A 19,232-nucleotide genomic window follows, 5' to 3' on the forward strand; every position below is an offset into this window, starting at 1 on the left:
GCTCCACCCGCGCCTGCTGCCTGCGCTGCTCTGCCGGCCCCACCATGTTCTCCAGGAAGAAGCGCGAACTCATGAAAACCCCTTCGATCTCGAAAAAGAACCGGGCGGGAAGCCCCAGCCCGCAGCCCTCGGGAGTGAGTGAGCCTCTTTGGGGAGGAGGAGCGGGTGGGGACCTTGGGGCCACAGGGGGACAGGGTGCGCCCTCTGCTTGGGCGGCAGGGCCGGGGCCCAGAAGCAACATGTTGGGCCTGCGATGGGGGGCTCACGCCAGCTACAGCCCCCACCAGGCAGGGCTGCAGGGGCCGCGCAGGTCCAGCCAGCACCCTGGCATTCGGCTCATGGTAGGAGGCCTTTGGGGTGGCCATGGCCTCCCTCATCTGGTCCACGGCCGGCTGTGGGACCCAGGGAGTGGGGTGGCGGTGCCAGCTTGGGGGCAACCTTTGGTTGTGGGCTCTGTGGGGTGGGGCTCAGAATTTGGGGGCTCCGGTGCTGTTGGATGTGAGAGCCATGGCACAGCAGAGTATCTAACAGGGTCCCCGGGTGTAGGGCCGCCCGGGCCCAGGGGGTGTACACAGTCTCGTGGTGTTTATGGGGCTCAGGGGTCTCCAGGAGTTGACAGAGGTGTCGTTACCAGGGATTAGGTGCGTCTGCCACAGCCTGAGGTGGGCTACAGGGGCTGGGACCCTCTTCTGGCCCGCCCTCCCCCACCAGGAAGTGGGGTACCCGCGCCCCCGCAGGCCCCGCCCCTAGCTGTGGTTTGGGTAGACGTTGTTTGTGAAAGCTCTGGGGAAGAGGATGTTGGGTAACAGGTGTGGGAGGGGCATGGCCCCAAATCTCAGCCCTCTGACCTCTGGCCTCTGACCCTCATGGGGTCAGGTTGAAGACCCCCCCAGAACCCCATTTCACTTTTGAAGAAACTGAGGTAGTACCTGGGCCAGAGCACCTGCCTTACCCCCTCCATCACCCCCCCTCCACCTCCAGGAGCTGCCCAGGAAAGATGGGGCGGATGCTCTGTACCAGGGACCCAGCCTGGAGCCACTGAGCTCCAACGCCAAGGCCACAGGCACGCTCAAGAGGCCCACGAGCCTGAGCCGCCATGCCAGCGCTGCCGGCTTCCCTCTGCCCGGTGCCACTTCCTGGACGCTAGGCCGGAGCCACCGAAGCCCACTGACAGCCGCCAGCCCCGCCGAACCACCCGTTGAGGGGGCCTGGCCCGATGCCGTGGAGGACATCTCCCAGCTCCTGGTTGATGTGGCCCGCTTCGCCGAGGGCCTGGAGAAGCTCAAGGAGTATGTTCTACGTGATGGTGAGAGCCAGCAGGGACACTGAGGCCTGGGGGGGAAGACTGAGGTGGATACAGATACCCCAAACCCCGTGGGATCCAGGCAAGGTAAAGAGGAGGACTTGGGGAGGCTCAGAAGGGGATCTTTATGGAAGCAACCGCTGCAGCTAGGGCTTTCAGGGATGTGTAGGAGTTTGGTGGAAACTAGGAGGGCAAGGCATTGAAGCAGAGGAGACGTCATGTGCACTGGCTCAGAAACATGAAATGGAGTTGTGTTTGGAGGAACGAGATTTGCTGGTATATGAAGTGTGTGAAGCTGAAGGGATTGAGGATGACAGGAAGAAGGATCCTGGACATTATCCTGAGGGCAGTGGGGATCCACAGAGTGTGTTAGAGCAGCGGTTGGACTTGTGTGTTGGGCCGAGGTGGGCTAGAGGCAGGCTGAGGTCTGATGGAGAGAGTCAGAAGGGACAAGGGGCAGGAAGGACAGCATGTGAGCTGCAGGAGGGAGCAGCTTGTGGGATGGCAGTTCCGTTTTCTCCTCCACAAGACTGACAGCCTGGCTTCCTGCTGAGTTATTTTCATCTGTTTCCTGTTTGTCCCTGGCAGGCACCTCAAACCATGCAGGCACAGCACCTTGTGTGCTGCCTGCTCCTCCCGGAAACCACAGTGCCAAGACCACACCAAGTGCTCTGACCAGCTCGCCCTAGGCACCCATTTTATAGATGGGAAAACTAAGGCCAGGAGTGGGGCACTGATCTCCGGCTCACCCAGCTAAGGAGGGGTCAGGGCCAGATCCAACCTCAGCCTGAGTGGCCTCTGTGTCTTCAGGGCGCTAACGAGGAGCTCTGTGTAGAGGCCCAGCCCCTTCTGGGTGGGAGTGGGAACCCCCAAGGTTATCTGGTCACAGAGGCAGGGCCTGAGCTCTTTCCTGGGGAAACTCGCTAATCTCGGTTCCTTTCCTATTCTGGCACTTCCTTGGAGGCCTGGTCTGGGTGGGGCTGAGTCCTGGAGGCGGTTGGGATAGGGTTGGGGACACACTTCATCATGCCTCAGGCGTCCTGGGCCTGGGAAAGAGACTGGAGCAGAGGGGATGTGGGTTTGAATCCTGTGCTGCCCCTGCTTGTCCAGCTGTGAGACCTTGGACCAGCTGCCTCCCTCTCTAAGCCTCAGGTGTCTTATCTGTGAATCAGGGCAACTATACACTCAGGGCTTATGGTTGCCCTGATTCACAGATAAGATACCTGAGGCTTATAGTGACTGTTACCAGGTGTTCTCAGCATATTGTGTGTTGTCTTGGGGACCAATATGCTGCTGCATGGAACCCTGAGGTGAAGGGACAGAGTAGGGTGCGGGGTCCCCAGCCCTCTGGGAGCACATGGCGCTTGGGGACGCAGCAGCTGCTGCACTTGGCTTGGCCGTGCCAAGCTGAACATGTCCAGGCTTCTCTGGAGTCGGCTTCCCTGGCGTCAGCTTCCCGGTGGGGGCGCTGCAGGGACCCAGGTGGCCGAGGCCAGGCAACACAAGGACGAGGGGCCAGGTGTGTGGAAGGAATGTCCTGGGAAGGGGCCTGGCCTGGCCTTTCCCCAGCATCTTCCCTGGATTCCTGAAGCCCCTTTATGCCTCTGAGTTGGCTTCGGTGTCAGGACCCCCCAGGTTTCAAGGCACGAGGGCCATCCAAAGGGGTCCTCAGTGCTGAAAAGGGTCGGGCCTATTTTCAGGTTCCACTTATGTTCTGAGCAGGCCCACCAGGCACAGAGACAGAAGGCCAACAGGTGTCAAAGCTGTCATCCCAGCCGGCCCCCAGGCCTCCTGGGTCTTAGCACCTAGTTGTCCCCTCCCCTTACAGACACTGCTACGGTTTTGTTTTTATTGGTGTGTTTTGCACACACTGTTCTGCCTGCACATGCTGCTTTTCAGAACATCTGAAGAGAGCATCTAAACCACAGTTCTAAGATACAGAGCTAACCTTGACCCCCTATGCTCCATCACCACCTAGGGCAGTGATGGCGAACCTTTTGAGCTCGGCGTGTCAGCATTTTGAAAAACCCTAACTTAACTCTGGTGCCGTGTCACATATAGAAATTTTTTGATATTTGCAACCATAGTAAAACAAAGATTTATATTTTTGATATTTATTTTATATATTTAAATGCCATTTAACAAAGAAAAATCAACCAAAAAAATGAGTTCGCGTGTCACCTCTGACACGCGTGTCATAGGTTCACCATCACTGGCCTAGGGTTCCCCTTTGCCCTGGAGATAAAGCCAGGCAGGGTCCTTCTGTGTGTCGTTCTCATGCCTTCAAACATAGTGTAGGTGGAAAAGCTGTGTGATCCTTGAGAAATGACTTTCCCTCTCTGTGCTTCAGTTTCTTCATCTGCAAAATGGGGATGATGACAGTGCCTGTGTCATGGGGCGGCTGTTGGGAGAGTGTGAGATAACAGGGTGCTTGAGGCCTGGTATCCAGGCAGGCAGGGAAGGGAGAGAGCTGGATAGAGCCTTGAGCAGCCCTGAAGGTTGGGGCAGGGAAGGGGCCAGGTGGGCTGCAGGAAGGAGGAGGTACCAGGACTGCAACTTGAAGGACAAGCAGTTTGCTTTCTGGAGGGATGAGGAAAGTGTTCTGAGCAGAAGGGACTGCCTAGGCCACGGTCTGGCCTTTGTTGCCCTGGCCAGCAGCCAAGAGAGGGACAGTGCCCTACCTGACGTCCCATAGTAAGCCTCGGGCAGCTGCCTCCTCCCACCTCTGCCTCAGTTTTCCCACCTGGGGACAGGATCTTTGAGGAATACATGGGCAGAATGTCTCTGGGGCCACCCACTCCCTCCCTGCTCATACCTGCTCTGCCCGCAGATCTCCTGGAGGCCCGCCGGCCGCTGGCCCATGAGTGTCTGGGCGAGGCCTTACGAGTGATGCGCCAGGTCATCTGCAAGTACCCACTGCTGAACACTGTGGAAACGCTCACAGCTGCGGGCACCCTCATTGCCAAGGTCAAAGGTCAGCTGGCCAGGACAGAGCAGCAAGGGCTCTCTGCCTGGAAGGGCTTCCTGGAGGAGGGGGTGTTTGAAGTGGGTTTTGAAGGATAGCTAAGAGTTTGATGGGCACACTTGCTCCAATGATTTCCCTGGGCTCAGGGCCCCCTTCACTTAGTTGTAGGGGTGGTCACATCCCAAAGTGAGCCAAGCCTCCTCGTCCTTGTCTCTGCCCGCCAGCCTTCCATTACGAGTGCAACAATGAGGCAGACAAGCAGGAGTTTGAGAAGGCCTTGGAGACCATTGCCGTCTCCTTCAGCAGCACGTGAGCGCGGGCCCTGTGGGCGGGAGCAGGGGTATGTGGGGCCCTTGTACCTCTGGATACTGACAGCCCTGACCCTGCAGCGTGTCCGAGTTCCTCATGGGTGAAGTGGACAGCAGCACCCTCCTGTCAGTGCCCCCTGGGGACTCGAGCCAGGTGAGCTGGGATGGCCTTCTCTGTCTGGGGGCGGTGATGGTCTCCTGATGGATGGACATCACCTGGGACCCAGCACAGGGCTGGGCTCACCTGCACTCCCCCTGCACAGTCCATGGAGAACCTGTACGGACAGGGAAGTGAGGGCGCCCTCCCTTGCGCTGAGGACTGTGATGCTGGTGAGTCTCTGAGCCACACACACTGGGCGGGCATTTGCTTGAATGGTGGGTGGAGGGGCAGAGGCCTGGGACTGAGGGTGTGCTGGAGGGTGGAGCCTGGGCTGAGAGGCCGCTCTGCAGGCTGCCTGCTGCCCGAGGAGGTGGACATGCTGCTGCAACGCTGTGAGGGAGGCGTAGATGTGGCCCTGAACTACGCTAAGAACATGGCGAAGTACATGAAGGACCTCATTGGCTACCTGGAGAAGCGGACTGCCCTGGGTGAGTGCTGGCCTGGGGTGAGATCTGCCAGGGGACCCCTCCCCTCACGTACCCCTTGCTCACTCCCCTCCCCTCTGCACTGTCTCCTCTTCTCTGCCCTGCAGAGATGGACTTTGCCAAAGGCCTGCAGAAGATTGTCCACAACTGCAGACAGAGCGTCATGCAGGAGGTGGGGCCACGGGCCTGGGTGTGAGTCCCTGCAACTGAGAAGGGCCAAAAGGAAGGGGCTCCCTGTCTATGCTATGGTGGTGGCTGAGGGAACCCGAGGGAACCAGGGAGGGCTTCCAGGAGGGCCTGGGTGCTGTCCCACCCCTCTAACTGCCGCCCTCTCCAAAAGCCCCACATGCCCCTCCTGTCCATCTACTCGCTGGCCCTGGAGCAGGACCTGGAGTTCGGCCACGGCTTGGTGCAGGCAGTGATCACGCTGCAGACCCAGACCTTCATGCAGGTGGGCTGCCCCCCGGAGGCTGGGCGAGGAGGGGGGTTACCAGGGTCTCCTGCTCACGGCCCATCTCACCCCAGCCCCTGAACCTGCGGCGGCTTGAGCACGAGAAGCGCAGGAAGGAAATCAAGGAGTCCTGGCACCGTGCCCAGAGGAAGCTGGTACCTTGGGAGGCAGGCGGGCGGGTAAGGGTGGGGCGGGCTGGCCTCTGAGCTGCAGTCCCAGGCATGGACCTGCACCAAACTGTGGTTTCCTGCCTCTTGTACACTCGTTGACTTACTGAGCACTTGTCTGGTCTCTTACACTCACCCCACATCCAGAGGAGTGCTCCACCTCAATCCACCCTCCTCCCTTTTCCCAAGCCCTTTACAGGTGCTTAGCTGCAGAGATCACGTGACTTATTTTACTAAATCTCTATTGCTGAGCTGTTGCTGTTTCAAACACCATTGCTGTGACAAGCCTGTGCCCTCTTTTGGATATGTGATCAAACATTTATTTCAGATCTCTGGCTGAAAGGGAATGGCTGGGTTGGGGTGTGAGTGTACGAGCTACCCCCTCGAATCAGAACTGCATTTCCCCCCCCTTTGTGAAGCTCGGTCCATATCCTTTGCTCCCTCTGGATTCGACTGTGGTCTGTTTCTTATTGATTTGCCAGAGCTCTTTACATATTAAAGAACTCAGCCTCTGATGGTGTGTGTTAAGATCCACTCCTTGGCCTATTTTACCAAGTAGAAACCTGTGATTGCCAGCAGTAGTCTTTTCTTTTGTTAATACTCGCCCAAAGGTATTTTTTCCACTGATTTTTACAGAGAGTAGCAAGGGAGGGAGGGATGGAGAGAGAGAGAGGGGGGCAGGGAGAGAAACATCCATGTGAGAGAGGTACACCAATTGGTTGCCTCCTGCACACGCCCCAACTGGGGCCAAGTATCGAATCTGCAACTCAGATATGTGCCCTTGACTGGGACTCAAACCCATGACCCTTTGGTGCATGGGCTGACGCTCTAAGCACTAAGCAACACTGGCCAGGGCAATAGTCTTTTCTTTTATGGTTTCTGGGTTTTGTGTCTTGCACCGAAATTTTTTATTTAAAAAATTCCCCCGTGGTTTCTCCTAGTACCTATACCAGTTCTTTACCTTTAAGCCTTTGAAGGTGCAGGCTGCAAGGTGTGGCCCCAGAAGGCCCATGGGTTTTGACTAAGTGCCTTCCTACCCACCCAGAGGGTGCTTGACTTCCTGCCTGGGCGGCTGCACTGTTCTCTCTGAGAGGGGAAGTGAAAGAGCGTGTGCGTCACCAGCCGCTCTGACGGGGGTGGGTATAGGTGTCAGGGGCTGATGAAGGCTGTGCCTCGTTCAGAGCTTAGCTATGCCTCAGCTTCCCGGGCTGTCAGATGGGCACACCAGATCGATCCAGTTCCTCCTGGAGTCCCATGATAGGTGGCACCTCCTATTCTTCTACTGTCAGTTCTTGGGCAGGTGCCTGTTTGCCCACTGGGCCATGGGATGTTACCATGGGACGTGGGTGGTGGTGGTGCCTGACTCGGTGTCTGGCTGCTGGGGTGGGAAGTGGGGAAAGCCAGGACCCAGCTCAGTTGAAGGACAGTTTGGAAATGGTCTCTTTGCTTCCACGCCCACAGCAAGAGGCAGAGTCCAACCTTCGCAAGGCCAAACAGGGCTACGTGCAGCGCTGTGAGGACCATGACAAGGCCCGCCTGCTGGTGGCCAAGACGGAGGAGGAGCAGGTGGGCACTGGGCCTGGAGCAGGGGGCACGGTCTCCAAGGCCCTGGACAAGCGGCGGCGCTTGGAAGAGGAGGCCAAGAACAAGGTGGGTGTGAGTGGGAGGGGCAGTTCTGACACACTGTGTGAAGTTCCCCACCTCTATTCTGCCGGGAAAGCCCTCCCACCGTTCTGCTGGCTGGATTTCTGTGTGGGTCTTGAATCCCAGGCTGAGGTCTCTCTGTGCACCCCCTACCCCCACCCCAGGCAGAGGAAGCCATGGCCACATACCGCACATGTGTGGCGGATGCCAAGACACAGAAGCAGGAGCTGGAGGACACCAAGGTGACGGCGCTTCGACAGATCCAGGAGGTCATCCGGCAGAGTGACCAGACCATCAAGTCGGTGGGTGCCAGGTGCTCCCAGGCTCTGGCTGCTGGCAGGCTGCGCAGCTACCCGTGCAAACTGCTGACCTCACTGCCTATGCCCCATCTCCCTCAGGCGACCATCTCCTACTACCAGATGATGCACATGCAGACGGCCCCGCTGCCTGTGCACTTCCAGATGCTGTGTGAGAGCAGCAAGCTCTATGATCCGGGCCAGCAGTACGCCTCCCACGTGCGCCAGTTGCAGCGTGATGAGGAGCCTGATGTGCACTATGACTTTGAGCCTCATGTCCCCACCAGCAACTGGTATGGCTGTGTGCACGTGCCCTGGGAGCCGGCTTCGCACCTGAGATGGGGGTAAGCATGATGAGGCCTCTCTGACCCCCATCATGGCTCCTCCTTCTGGCTTTTATTCCCACCAGGTCCCCTGTCATGCGTGCCCGGAAAGGCAGCTTCAATGTTGGTGACGCTGCGGAGGCTGCTAGCGGCCCCCCTGATGAAGGTGGACCCAGCGATGGGATGCTTGCCAAGGAGCGCAGGGGTGAGTGCCCAGTGGGGGTGGGTGCCTGGCAGGATTGTGGGGTGGGTGAGGCCTCCCTCCAGCCCTTCTCAGCCCCACTCAGCCCTTCACTAGATGCCCCATTCTGCAGGTGGGCGTGGACACCAGGTGCACAAGTCATGGCCAACCTCCATCCCAGACTCCGATGGCAGTCTGGACCCCAGCCCTGGCTCAGGTGAAGGACCTGCCCTGCGGGCTGGGGACAGCTCACCATGTGGTCAGGGTGATGGAGAGGGCCCTTGGGGGAGCAGCTGGCCAACCAGATGCTGCTCCCTCTGGGCTTGGGGTATCTGACACCCCTATTTCCTGCTCAGGGGACTTTAAGAAGTTTGAACGGATGTCATCCAGCGGCACCATGTCATCCAGCGAGGAGCTGGTGGACCAGGAGGGCAGTGCAGGGGCATCAGCCTTTGAGCAGGGTAAGGGGCCTCTGACCCCGGCAGTAAGGGGAGAGGGGTTTAGACTCTGCCTGTGGGCCTGGTCCTAACCTGCCTTGGCAACAATGACCACCTGTCCCACCCCCAGCTGACCTCAACGGCATGACCCCTGAGCTTCCAGTGGCTGTGCCCAGTGGGCCCTTCCGCCACATGGGACTTTCCAAGGCAGCCCGAACTCACAGGCTCCGAAAGCTCCGTTCCCCAGCCAAGTGCCGGGAGTGCAACAGCTATGTCTACTTCCATGGCGCTGAGTGCGAGGAGGTGAGTGGGGGCCCCAGGGATGGCTAGAAGGTCCCATGTGGAGCACAGGGGACTCTGGGAGTGACCATCGGGACTGTCTTTCAGAAACTGCCCTGTGGGGGAGTGGGTCATGAGGGCTTCAGGGAGGAGGGAAGGGGGACCCAGGCTCTCTGCTCACTGTGCACTGCCCCCAGTGCTGCCTGGCCTGCCACAAGAAGTGTCTGGAGACCCTGGCCATCCAGTGTGGACACAAGAAGCTTCAGGGCCGCCTGCAGCTCTTTGGCCAGGACTTCGGCCAGGCAGCCCGTGGCACTCCCGATGGCGTGCCCTTCATTGTCAAGAAGTGTGTTTGTGAGATCGAGCGGCGGGCTCTGCGCACGAAGGTGACTACTGTGGGGACAGCAGCAGGGGCTTCATCCTAGAAGCACAGGGAGGGGAGGCAGGTGTGGGCTGAGGCTGACCGTTGACCCCCACAGGGCATATACCGGGTGAATGGGGTGAAGACGCGTGTGGAGAAGCTGTGCCAGGCCTTCGAAAACGGCAAGGAGCTGGTGGAGCTGTCGCAGGCCTCACCTCACGACATCAGCAATGTCCTTAAACTCTACCTGCGCCAGGTGAGCCCCATGGGGGAAGAGCAGATACTGGGCAGGACCTGTGCCTGGCAGGGGCAGGGCTTCTTGGGGTAGTGGGCTGCTAGGCCAGGGATGTGGCCAGGGCAGGAGCAGATCTGGTTATGGGTTGGGGTGGGACCAGCACCTGGCAGGGGTCGGGCTGATGCTAGGGGCATGGCCAGGGAAGGACAGGAGGGGACTGGGCCAGGATCACTGATGACACCCCCTATCCCCACTCCTCCTGCCCCCACCTGTCACTTGGCAGCTGCCTGAGCCACTCATCTCCTTCCGCCTCTACCATGAGCTTGTGGGGCTGGCCAAGGACAGTCTGAAGGCAGAGGCTGAAGCGAAGGCAGCGTCCCGGAATTGTCCGGATACGGCTGAGAGCGAGGCTGTGGCCATGGTTATGGTAGGCCGGTTGCGGGAGCTCCTGCGTGACCTGCCATCCGAGAACAAGGCCTCACTGCAGTACCTGCTGCAGCACCTGCGCAGGTGAGGGTCAGCCAGGCAGGGGTCCAGGGTGGCTGGGTCCAGGGAGCCACTCTCACCTGCTTCTGCACCCCTCGACTCCTCAGGATTGTGGAGGTAGAGCAGGACAACAAGATGACCCCTGGGAATCTAGGCATTGTGTTCGGGCCCACGCTGCTGCGGCCACGGCCCACAGAGGCCACCGTGTCCCTCTCCTCCCTGGTCGATTACCCCCACCAGGCCCGCATCGTGGAGACCCTCATCACCCACTATGACCTGGTTTTCGAGGAAAAGCCTGAAGAGAACAGGGGACAGGTGAGGTGGCAGGTGGATCAGGGGAAGGTGCAAGGGTCTGCTCATGGGGCGGATGCAGATGGGGGAGGACTGGGAGGTGTCTGGTTTCCACAGGGACAGCCTCCAAGGGGTCCTTTAAGCAAAGTGTGGGCTCAAATCTGGGGGATACCCCACTCAGTGCAGAGGCGTTGGCTCCTCCTGTGCCCTACAGCCAGACCCTTGGCTGGGTCCAACTTGCTACTTTACCTGGCTGCTGGGTCTTAATTTTAAGCCAACAGTTTTTGTTTCTGCAGGTTTGTGTGTCCAAACAGCCCCCTGCTCTAGTATATATATTTTTAAATTCTTACCTGAGGATATGTTTTGTTACTGATTTCAGAGAGGAAGGGAGAGGGAGAAAGAGAAACATCAATGATGAGAATCATTCATTGGCTGCCTCCTGCATGCCCCCTACGGGGAGATTGAGCCTGCAACTCTTTTCTTAGAGAAACATCCATGTGAGAAACATCAGTTGCCTCTCATACACATCCTGACTGGGAATTAAATCCACAACTTTTTGGTGTACAAGACAATGCTCCAACCAACCGAGCCACCTGGCCAGGACCCTGCTCTAGTATTCAGTCCCTTTGCCTGAGTCTTTATCTGTCTTTAAGCATCTCTTAGGGTTTGGGCAACAGGTCCCTGGTCTCCAGAGACAAGATTGGGTGTGGCCTCAGGATCACAGTGTCCTTGCTGGCTGTCCCTGCAGGACCCAACCCAACTGCCAGAGCCTGCTGCTCCTGCTGGGAGAGCTGTCACTCATGACATGGGAACAGGGCCCTCAGCCTCAGATGCAGCGGGTGGTGACAACTGTTAGAGATTTAAAAAATGTGGCTAATTTACAAGCCAGAAAATGGAGCTTGGACGGGCTGGATTCCAGGCCCCTCCCTAACCTCCCTGCCACCCCTGCAGTATGGGATGCCCACCCAGCGGGCTGAGGTGTTGCTCCAGGTACCCTACTCGGAGGCCAACGAGGAGGCTGCCTTCCCCCTGCAGGAAGAGGCTGAGGACGGAGGCCCAGGTGAGTGGATCGGCCTAGGGAGCTCAATGGGAGATACCTCTCCCTATCTCTCCCTCTGTCTCATGTCTCTACCTCTGTCTCTCCCTCTCACAGACCTACCAGAATCCCATGTTGCCTCCAACGACTCTGACTCAGAACTGGAGGAGGCCCCAGAGCTGCTGTCCCCGGTAGAGGGGGGAGCCTTGCACCACCTCAGCTTCTTGGAGAAGCAGGGCAGTGAGGCCAGCGTGGAGGAGGCTGGGGACAGCGGCAGTGAGGAGCAGCTGGGACCCTCAGCTGGGGAGGATGGTGACTGGGAGGGGCTGTCCCAGTACAACACCAACCAGTCCAACAATGTAGCTGAGAGTCCGCTGCCCGCCATGAAGCATGGTGACAGGCATGTCATAGCAGGCACTGGCTCGGAGAGCAGGCCCGAGTTTGTCTAGCTGGGACCTCGGGTGGCCTGTGCTGTGGCTGGGGGCCGAGCACCACCCTGTTCCTGGCTCCTGTCACTGTGCATGTCCCCAGGCCTGGCCATACTGTGCCAGGCTCTGTGCCTAGGCTGCAATGGCCCACAGTGGTGAGGGCATCAACAGCCACCTTTTCCACAAGCTTCCAGGAGCAAGTCCATGGTCCACCCAATACCCCTTTGCATGACCCGCTTGGCTGAGCTGGGGACTTTGCTCTCAGGAGTCACCATGGGGCTCTGTGGACAGAGGAACTGCCTGAGTGACCCCAGCATTCTGCTCAGGGCTGGCCACTCCTTGGACCTGCCCTGACCTGTAACTTTTGGTTGCCGGGCTGTGGAAGGCCACTCTGACAGCCAAACAAATGTCAGGGACCAGATGGCAGAATTGGGTTTGGACATCTGGGGTTTAGGTACATGATGGGATCTCCCTTCACATGTGTACATATTTTGCTTAAAATAAAGTTGCTGCCCAGCTGGTGTGGCTCAGTGGTTGAGTGTCGACCCATGAACCAGGAAGCCACATTTCAATTTCTGGTCAGGGCACATGCCCAGATTGTGGGCTCGATTCCCAGTAGGAAGCATGTAGGAGGCAGCCGATAGATGTTTATCTCTCATTGATGTTTCTCTCTCTCCCTCTCTCTTCCTCTCTGAAATAAAAAAATATATATATATATTTAAAAAAACATTTAAAATAAAGTTGTTAATCTGTATGGCAACTTGGGGGATGGGACACGGGGTTCCTTTGCTTCCTCACTGGGGAGGGTGTGAGGAAGGAAAGTCTACCCCAAATGGCCCAGTGAGGTGTGTGAGCCCAGGGAGCCTTTGAGGCAAGCTGTGCAAACATGTACATGTTAGATAACCACCTCAATAAACGCTGCCTCAGCACTATCCAGTAGAACCTTCCAGAAGACGAAAAACACTCTTCATCTGTGCTATTCGAGTACCAGCTGCCAGCTGCATTTCCTTTTCTAAAAAATGTATTGAAAAAACTAAAAATGGAACTCCCGTTTGACCCAGTGATCCCACTTCTAGGAATATATCCCAAGAAACTAGAAACACCAATCAGAAAGGATATATGCACCCCTATGTTCATAGCAGCACAATTTACAATATCTAAGATTTGGAAACAGCCTAAGTGCCCATCAACAGATGAGTGGATTAAAAAACTGTGGTACATCTACACAATGGAATACTATGCTGTGGTAAAAAAGAAGGAATTCTTACTATTTGCAACAGCATGGATGGACCTGGAGAGCATTATGCTAAGCAAAATAAGCCAGTTGGAGAAAGGTAAATATCACATGATCTCACTCATTTGTGGAATATAATGAACAACATAAACTGATGAACAAAAACAGATCCAGAGACAGAGAAGCACCTATTGTTTAAAATGTATTAAACAATAGAACTTGGTCCTTCCCTTTAGTTTGTCTCTGATCAGTTGACTAGTCTGCCCTAACCATTTTTACCAGAAACAAAATCTAAAACTCTTCGGGTAGCATTTCCCTTTTGTCTGGAAATCTCTTAAAGTGCTGCTCCCTACTCCACTGGAGGCAAAAACACATCCCTGACTCTCTTGTTTAAATTTCAGCGGTTTGCAGTGTACAAATGAAGAACTTAATGTTAACACACAAAATGTACATGTATGCTGTTAACAGTAATTTCGCTTTAAGCTTTTTTCATTAAGTAATTATTTTTATTTTTATAATCTCTCCACAAGAAGTTATGAAAATACCTGTCAATACATTGAAAAGTCACTTTAAAATCCTGGGATGAAAAATTCTAAATATGTTCCATCTTCTGTGATTTACAAATAACAAAATTCTATAACTTAGAGCTTCTGAATGATTTTGACAGGCATTTACTAAGAAGAGTCAGAACATTCGCTATTCAATTTCCACCCCAACTGAGTTTTTGAGAAGCTACATTTGTTGACAGTCACCACACACCGACTCCACAGCCCAATGGCCTGACATTGGTACCATTGGGCTATGGAGTCAGAGTGTGTGGAAGAGCCCCAACTTTTAATTCAGTGCAGAAGAATTAGGCAGAATCCACATGCAGTTGTAACAAAAGCAGCCAGGGAGCAAGGGCTTCCCCTCCTGATACAAAACAGCCCCCCAAAACCACAGCACACACCAGGCATAGCTAAGAAGTGGCCGTGACAAGTCAGTCAGGGCACTGCAACAGCAGGCCTCGTCTCTGCAGAAACTTCCTAAGAAAGCCAGAAAAGGAGACCACGCGCCAGCACACTGCAGCCCGGTACTGTTTTTGGGCAAAGATTAGTTGGCACATAGCCACACACTCTTGGTGACATGCCACCTTGTACGCCACTTGTGCCCTAGAGAGGTGGGTCATTGAACTCTGAAAACACTTATTATCTGGCCCTTTACACAAAAGACATGTACATTTTTATTTACATTTTTTAAAGGACAGAAGAATTAACAGCTGAAACTAATAGTCAAGAGTTCAGCTAGACAGCAGCTTTTCACTATCGGCATTAGTCAGAAAGCAAATGTCATGTAAAGCACCCCATTCTTAGATGCAAAAGCACCTCTGGAACCTGATGGGTCTGCAAACACTGGCCTCCAACTTGTTAGAGGCACCTTCACAGGGTAGGCCAATTTCATGTCCTGGTGGCGGGGAACTCTGTAAGTGCCAGGTCTCGACCTCATCCCACCTGTCCCCCAGGAATCCCACGGTGGGTGTCACAGAGCAGGGAGCCACCCTGAGCCAATCTCAGAACTTGGGACAGGCTGTCTTGGTGGCATAGGCAGAATGAGGTCTCTAAGAAATAAAGGGGAGCCAGGTGCTGCTGGGAGGAGGGCACAGAGACCGGTGCCCCCACAGGTGACAATAATGCCCAGGCCTCTGCAGCTGGAAACCTAACCAAGGGCGTCTGGGACCCTTCACAAAGGGACAACAGCAGGTTTTCACCAGCTTCAGAGACAGAGCACACCAACCACAGCAAAGGACTTTCCACAGACACTCGTGAGCCGATTCTATTCATTTAAAGAGTAAATACTAAGGAATAACCAAGACATTTTGTGTGTGGTAAAATATACATAAAATTTACCATATTAGAAATTCCTCTAGTATTAACTACAACAATCAAGGCTTAACTAGAACAAGACTGCGCACAAAGATCACAAGGGGGCGCACCAAGAAAGCATAAAAAATGCGGAGACAAAAAAACATGACAGAAATGGAGGATATAGAGCTAAAAAACGCAATTTTGAGGGCTTGCAAAAATGTGCTAGAAGCTGCCAATAAACTTGAGGAGAGACTCACGAAAACTAATGAGACCCTCGATGCTATGATAAAGAACCAACTAGAAATTAAGCATACACGGACTGAAATAAAGAATATTATACAGACACCCAATAGCAGACCAGAGGAGCGCAAGAATCAAGCCAAAGATTTGAAATGCGAAGAAGCAAAAAACACCCAACCGGAAAAGCAAAATGAAAAAAGAATCCGAAAATACGAAGATAGTGTAAGGAGCCTCTGGGACAGCTTCAAGCGCACTAATATCAGAATAATAGGGGTGCCAGAAGATGAGAGACAGCAAGATATTGAAAACCTATTTGAAGAAATAATGGCAGAAAACTTCCCCCACCTGGTGAAAGAAATGGACTTACAGGTCCAAGAAGCGCAGAGAACCCCAAACAAAAGGAATCCAAAGAGGACCACACCAAGACACATCATAATTAAAATGCCAAGAGCAAAAGACAAAGAGAGAATCTTAAAAGCAGCAAGAGAAAGAGACTCAATTACCTACAAGGGAATACCCATACGACTGTCAGCTGATTTCTCAACAGAAACTTTGCAGGCCAGAAGGGAATGGCAAGAAATATTCAAAGTGATGAATACCAAGAACCTACAACCAAGATTACTTTATCCAGCAAAGCTATCATTCAGAATTGAAGGTCAGATAAAGAGCTTCACAGATAAGGAAAAGCTAAAGGAGTTCATCACCACTAAACCAGTATTATACGAAATGCTGAAAGGTATCCTTTAAGAAGAGGAAGAAGAAAAAGGTAAAGATACAAATTGTGAACAACAAACATGCATCTATCAACAAGTGAATCTAAGAACCAAGTGAATAAATAATCTGATGTACAGAATGAACTGGTGATTATAATGAATCAGGGACATAGAAAGGGAATGGACTGACTATTCTTGGCGGGGAAAGGGGAATGGGAGATGCGGGAAGAAACTGGACAAAAATCGTGCACCTAGGGATGAGGACAGGGGGTGGGGAGTGAGGGCGGAGGGTGGGGCGGGAACTGGGAGGAGGGGAGTTAGGGGGGGGAAAAAAAAAGGAACAAATGTAACCTGAAACAGGCATGGAAACATGGAACAGACTGATGAATCTCAGAGGGAAGGGGGGAGGAGGGGGGGTGGGAAGAAAAAAAAAATTTACCATATTAACCATTTTTAAGTGCACAGCTCAATGACATTAGCACATTCACATGGTGCAGCCATCACCACCATCCATCTTAGAACTTTTTCATCTTCCCAAACTGGAACTCGGTCCCATTAAACACTAAATCTCTTTCCCTCTCCCCCAGCCCCTGGCTCCCACCATCTACTTTCTGTCTCTAAGTCTGATTCCTCTAGGGACTTCCTGTGAGTGGAATCACAGTGCTCTGTGCCTGGCTCATTTTGGAATGTGGATATTTGGAGGAAAAGGAGACTTGTTTTACCATTAGACATACTACAAAACACTACTTTTTAAAACCTAAATTGAGCATTGGAAGAATCTTGAAACAAACCGTCTGTGAGTCTACATGGAAGAGGCAATCCAGGGAGGCCATCAAAGGATCTGCCAGATACTCCACAATGCTGAGATCATTGTTTGGGGGGAGGGAGGGGAATGACATCCTGGATCACAGGGTGCCCAAAAGCAAACCCCAGGATTTAAGGCAGCGGTTCTCAACCTGTGGGTCGCGACCCCTGTGGCGGTCGAACGACCCTTTCCCAGGGGTTGCCTAAGACCATCCTGCATATCAGATATTTACATTACGATTCATAACAGTAGCAACATTACAGTTATGAAGTAGCAACGAAAAGAATTTAATGGTTGGGTCACAACATGAGGAACTGTATTTAAAGGGCCAGAAGGTTGAGAACCACTGATTTAAGGCCTATGTAAATAAATATACCTAGAACTGGGAATTTAAGAAATAAACAAATTGAGGTAATTTTTGCAAATTATGTATCTATTAAGGGACTTGTATCTAGAATAAAGAACTCTTACACCTCAATAATAAAAACACAAACAACCCAACTAAACTAAAGGCAAAGACCTGAATACACATTTATCCAACAATAATATGCAAAACAGCCATGAGCATGTGAAAGATACATCAGTCATTGGGGAAAATGACTCCTAACCACAGAAAGACTCGGCCTCGCTCACCCCCACTGGGATGGACACACAGATGTGAAGCTGGAATCTTTGTATGGGGCTCATGGGAATGCAAAACGGGGCAGCCACTTTGGAAAACAATCTGGCAGTTTCTGGAAAGATTATCCAGAGTTTCCATATAACCCTGCAATTCCCCTTGTAGGTGTACATCCAGGGTACTGAACACATGTCTGTACAAAACCTGTTCACAGCAGCATGGTCAAAAGGTGGACACTACCCAAGTGTACAACAGTTAATGAACAAACACCACGTGGTCAATCCACACACTGGAATATTACTCAGCCATGAAAAGGAGTGAAGCACTGACACTTGCTATGTGAATGAACCTTGAAAATATGATGCTCAGTGAGAGAAGCCAGACACAAAACGCTATACAGTGTGATTCCATTTATGTGAAATGTCCAGAACAGGCAAATCCAGACAAAAAGTGGGTCCAAGGTTGTCAGGGTCTGGGGAATGGGGGTGACTGCTGATGAGGATGTTTTTTTTGTTCCAAAATCTTGTGCAATTTATCAACCAGAATACAAGCGGGCATGTATCCTTGGCAAATAAAATGAGTAGTGAACTCAGCACTTACAGCAAGGTGGCAATATTAGCTCAATAGTATTGAGCTATCCTACAAATTAAGAACTGACAAATCAAGAACATAATGAAATAGAAGGCTTCTATAAACCAACCAATTTTATTTTTTATTTTCAAATTGATTTTAGAAGGCGGGAGAGAGAGAAAAAAAACAAAACATTAGCCCTAACCGGTTTGGCTTAGTGGATAGCATTGGCCTGTGGACTGAAGGGTCCCAGGTTTGATTCCGGTCAAGGACATGTACCTTGGCTGCAGGCACATCCCCAGTAGGGGGCGTGCAGGAGGCAGCTGATCGATGTTTCTCTCTCACCGATGTTTCTAACTCTCTATCCCTTTCCCTTCCTCTCGGTGAAAAATAAATAAAATATATTTTTTAAAAAACAAAAAATTAATTGTTTGCCTCCTGCAAGTGCCCCTACTGGGGATTGAACCCAAAATGTGGGTATGTACCCTGACTGGGAATCGAATGGGCAACCTCCTAGTGCACGGGACGACAACCGAGACACACTGGCCAGGGCCAAACCAACTGATTTTAGACATAAAGATTGAAAAAATTTAAGAGCAAAATAAATTAATAGTGCTGAGAAAATAATTATTAACACCCCCCCCCAAAAAAACCCCCACAAAGAAACCTGACAATGAAATCAAGAAAACACCAAGATTCGGTTAATGGATTCTGCACAAGATCTCAACTTGGATCCTTAAATTTAGGCAAGCAAAATGCTACTTGATTAAATAAATACTCTGATATGCATTGAAACCACTTTTTAAATTGTATGATCGGTGTACAGGACAATGTTCCAACCAACTGAACCACACTGGCCAGGGCAACACTGTATTTTCTTGTCCAAAAATCCCAAATGCGAAATAAGATGATTTGTAACATTATAGCCAATGGCTTATTGCCTAGTTTCTGGCTTACTGTTACACTTCAAGTCCTAGTTTTCTAGCCACTAGGAAATAAAAATTCCCAATTTGCTTCCTAGTTTTCAAAAATTATTAAGGCCTTGGCCAGGTAGCTCAGTTGGTTAGATAGTCATCCCAATACCAAGGTTGCGGGTTCGATCTCTGGTCAGGGCACACACAAGCAACCAATTAATGCACCAATAAGTGGAACAACAAATTGATGTTTCTCTCTCCCTTCCTTTCTTCCTTCCTTTCTCAAAAAATTAATAAAAAGCATGTCCTCGGGCCCAGCCGGGTGTAGCTCAGCGGTTGAGCATCGACCCAGGAACCGAGAGGTCACCGGTTCGATTTACAGGGCATATGCCCGGGTTGCAGGCTCGATCCCCAGTGGGGGGCCTGCAGGAGGCAGCCGATCAGTGATTCTCTCTCATCATTGATATTTCTATCTCTCTCTCCCTCTCCCTTCCTCTCTGAAATCAATAAAAATATT

The 19,232-nt window shown here is 52.7% G+C and overlaps 1 protein-coding gene across 2 annotated transcripts in view; it reads left to right on the top strand.

The window, feature by feature from the left end:
* HMHA1 (histocompatibility (minor) HA-1) overlaps nucleotides 1-12,297 on the top strand; it is a 12,762-nt gene extending 465 nt beyond the window's left edge. Inside the window, exons 2-24 of one of the 2 annotated variants that reach the window (XM_005866676.2) lie at nucleotides 1-134; nucleotides 982-1,306; nucleotides 4,134-4,277; nucleotides 4,493-4,577; nucleotides 4,658-4,730; nucleotides 4,840-4,906; nucleotides 5,027-5,164; nucleotides 5,269-5,333; nucleotides 5,502-5,612; nucleotides 5,687-5,767; nucleotides 7,241-7,429; nucleotides 7,588-7,725; nucleotides 7,822-8,012; nucleotides 8,129-8,247; nucleotides 8,357-8,440; nucleotides 8,580-8,684; nucleotides 8,791-8,963; nucleotides 9,137-9,325; nucleotides 9,419-9,556; nucleotides 9,819-10,045; nucleotides 10,129-10,336; nucleotides 11,264-11,372; nucleotides 11,466-12,297. In XM_005866676.2, coding sequence (XP_005866738.1) covers nucleotides 45-134; nucleotides 982-1,306; nucleotides 4,134-4,277; nucleotides 4,493-4,577; nucleotides 4,658-4,730; nucleotides 4,840-4,906; nucleotides 5,027-5,164; nucleotides 5,269-5,333; nucleotides 5,502-5,612; nucleotides 5,687-5,767; nucleotides 7,241-7,429; nucleotides 7,588-7,725; nucleotides 7,822-8,012; nucleotides 8,129-8,247; nucleotides 8,357-8,440; nucleotides 8,580-8,684; nucleotides 8,791-8,963; nucleotides 9,137-9,325; nucleotides 9,419-9,556; nucleotides 9,819-10,045; nucleotides 10,129-10,336; nucleotides 11,264-11,372; nucleotides 11,466-11,797 — 3,381 coding nt within the window. In that variant the 5' untranslated portion in view covers nucleotides 1-44 and the 3' untranslated portion in view covers nucleotides 11,798-12,297. Of the gene's footprint in view, nucleotides 135-220; nucleotides 342-981; nucleotides 1,307-4,133; nucleotides 4,278-4,492; nucleotides 4,578-4,657; nucleotides 4,731-4,839; nucleotides 4,907-5,026; nucleotides 5,165-5,268; nucleotides 5,334-5,501; nucleotides 5,613-5,686; nucleotides 5,768-7,240; nucleotides 7,430-7,587; nucleotides 7,726-7,821; nucleotides 8,013-8,128; nucleotides 8,248-8,356; nucleotides 8,441-8,579; nucleotides 8,685-8,790; nucleotides 8,964-9,136; nucleotides 9,326-9,418; nucleotides 9,557-9,818; nucleotides 10,046-10,128; nucleotides 10,337-11,263; nucleotides 11,373-11,465 lie in introns of those variants that run through there. The other variant, XM_014540102.1, reaches the window with a different exon arrangement.
* Nucleotides 12,298-19,232: the final 6,935 nt, after the last annotated feature.

Source organism: Myotis brandtii, unplaced genomic scaffold (genome assembly GCF_000412655.1).
Source record: "Myotis brandtii unplaced genomic scaffold, ASM41265v1 scaffold236, whole genome shotgun sequence".
Taxonomy (NCBI): Eukaryota; Metazoa; Chordata; class Mammalia; order Chiroptera; family Vespertilionidae; genus Myotis; species Myotis brandtii.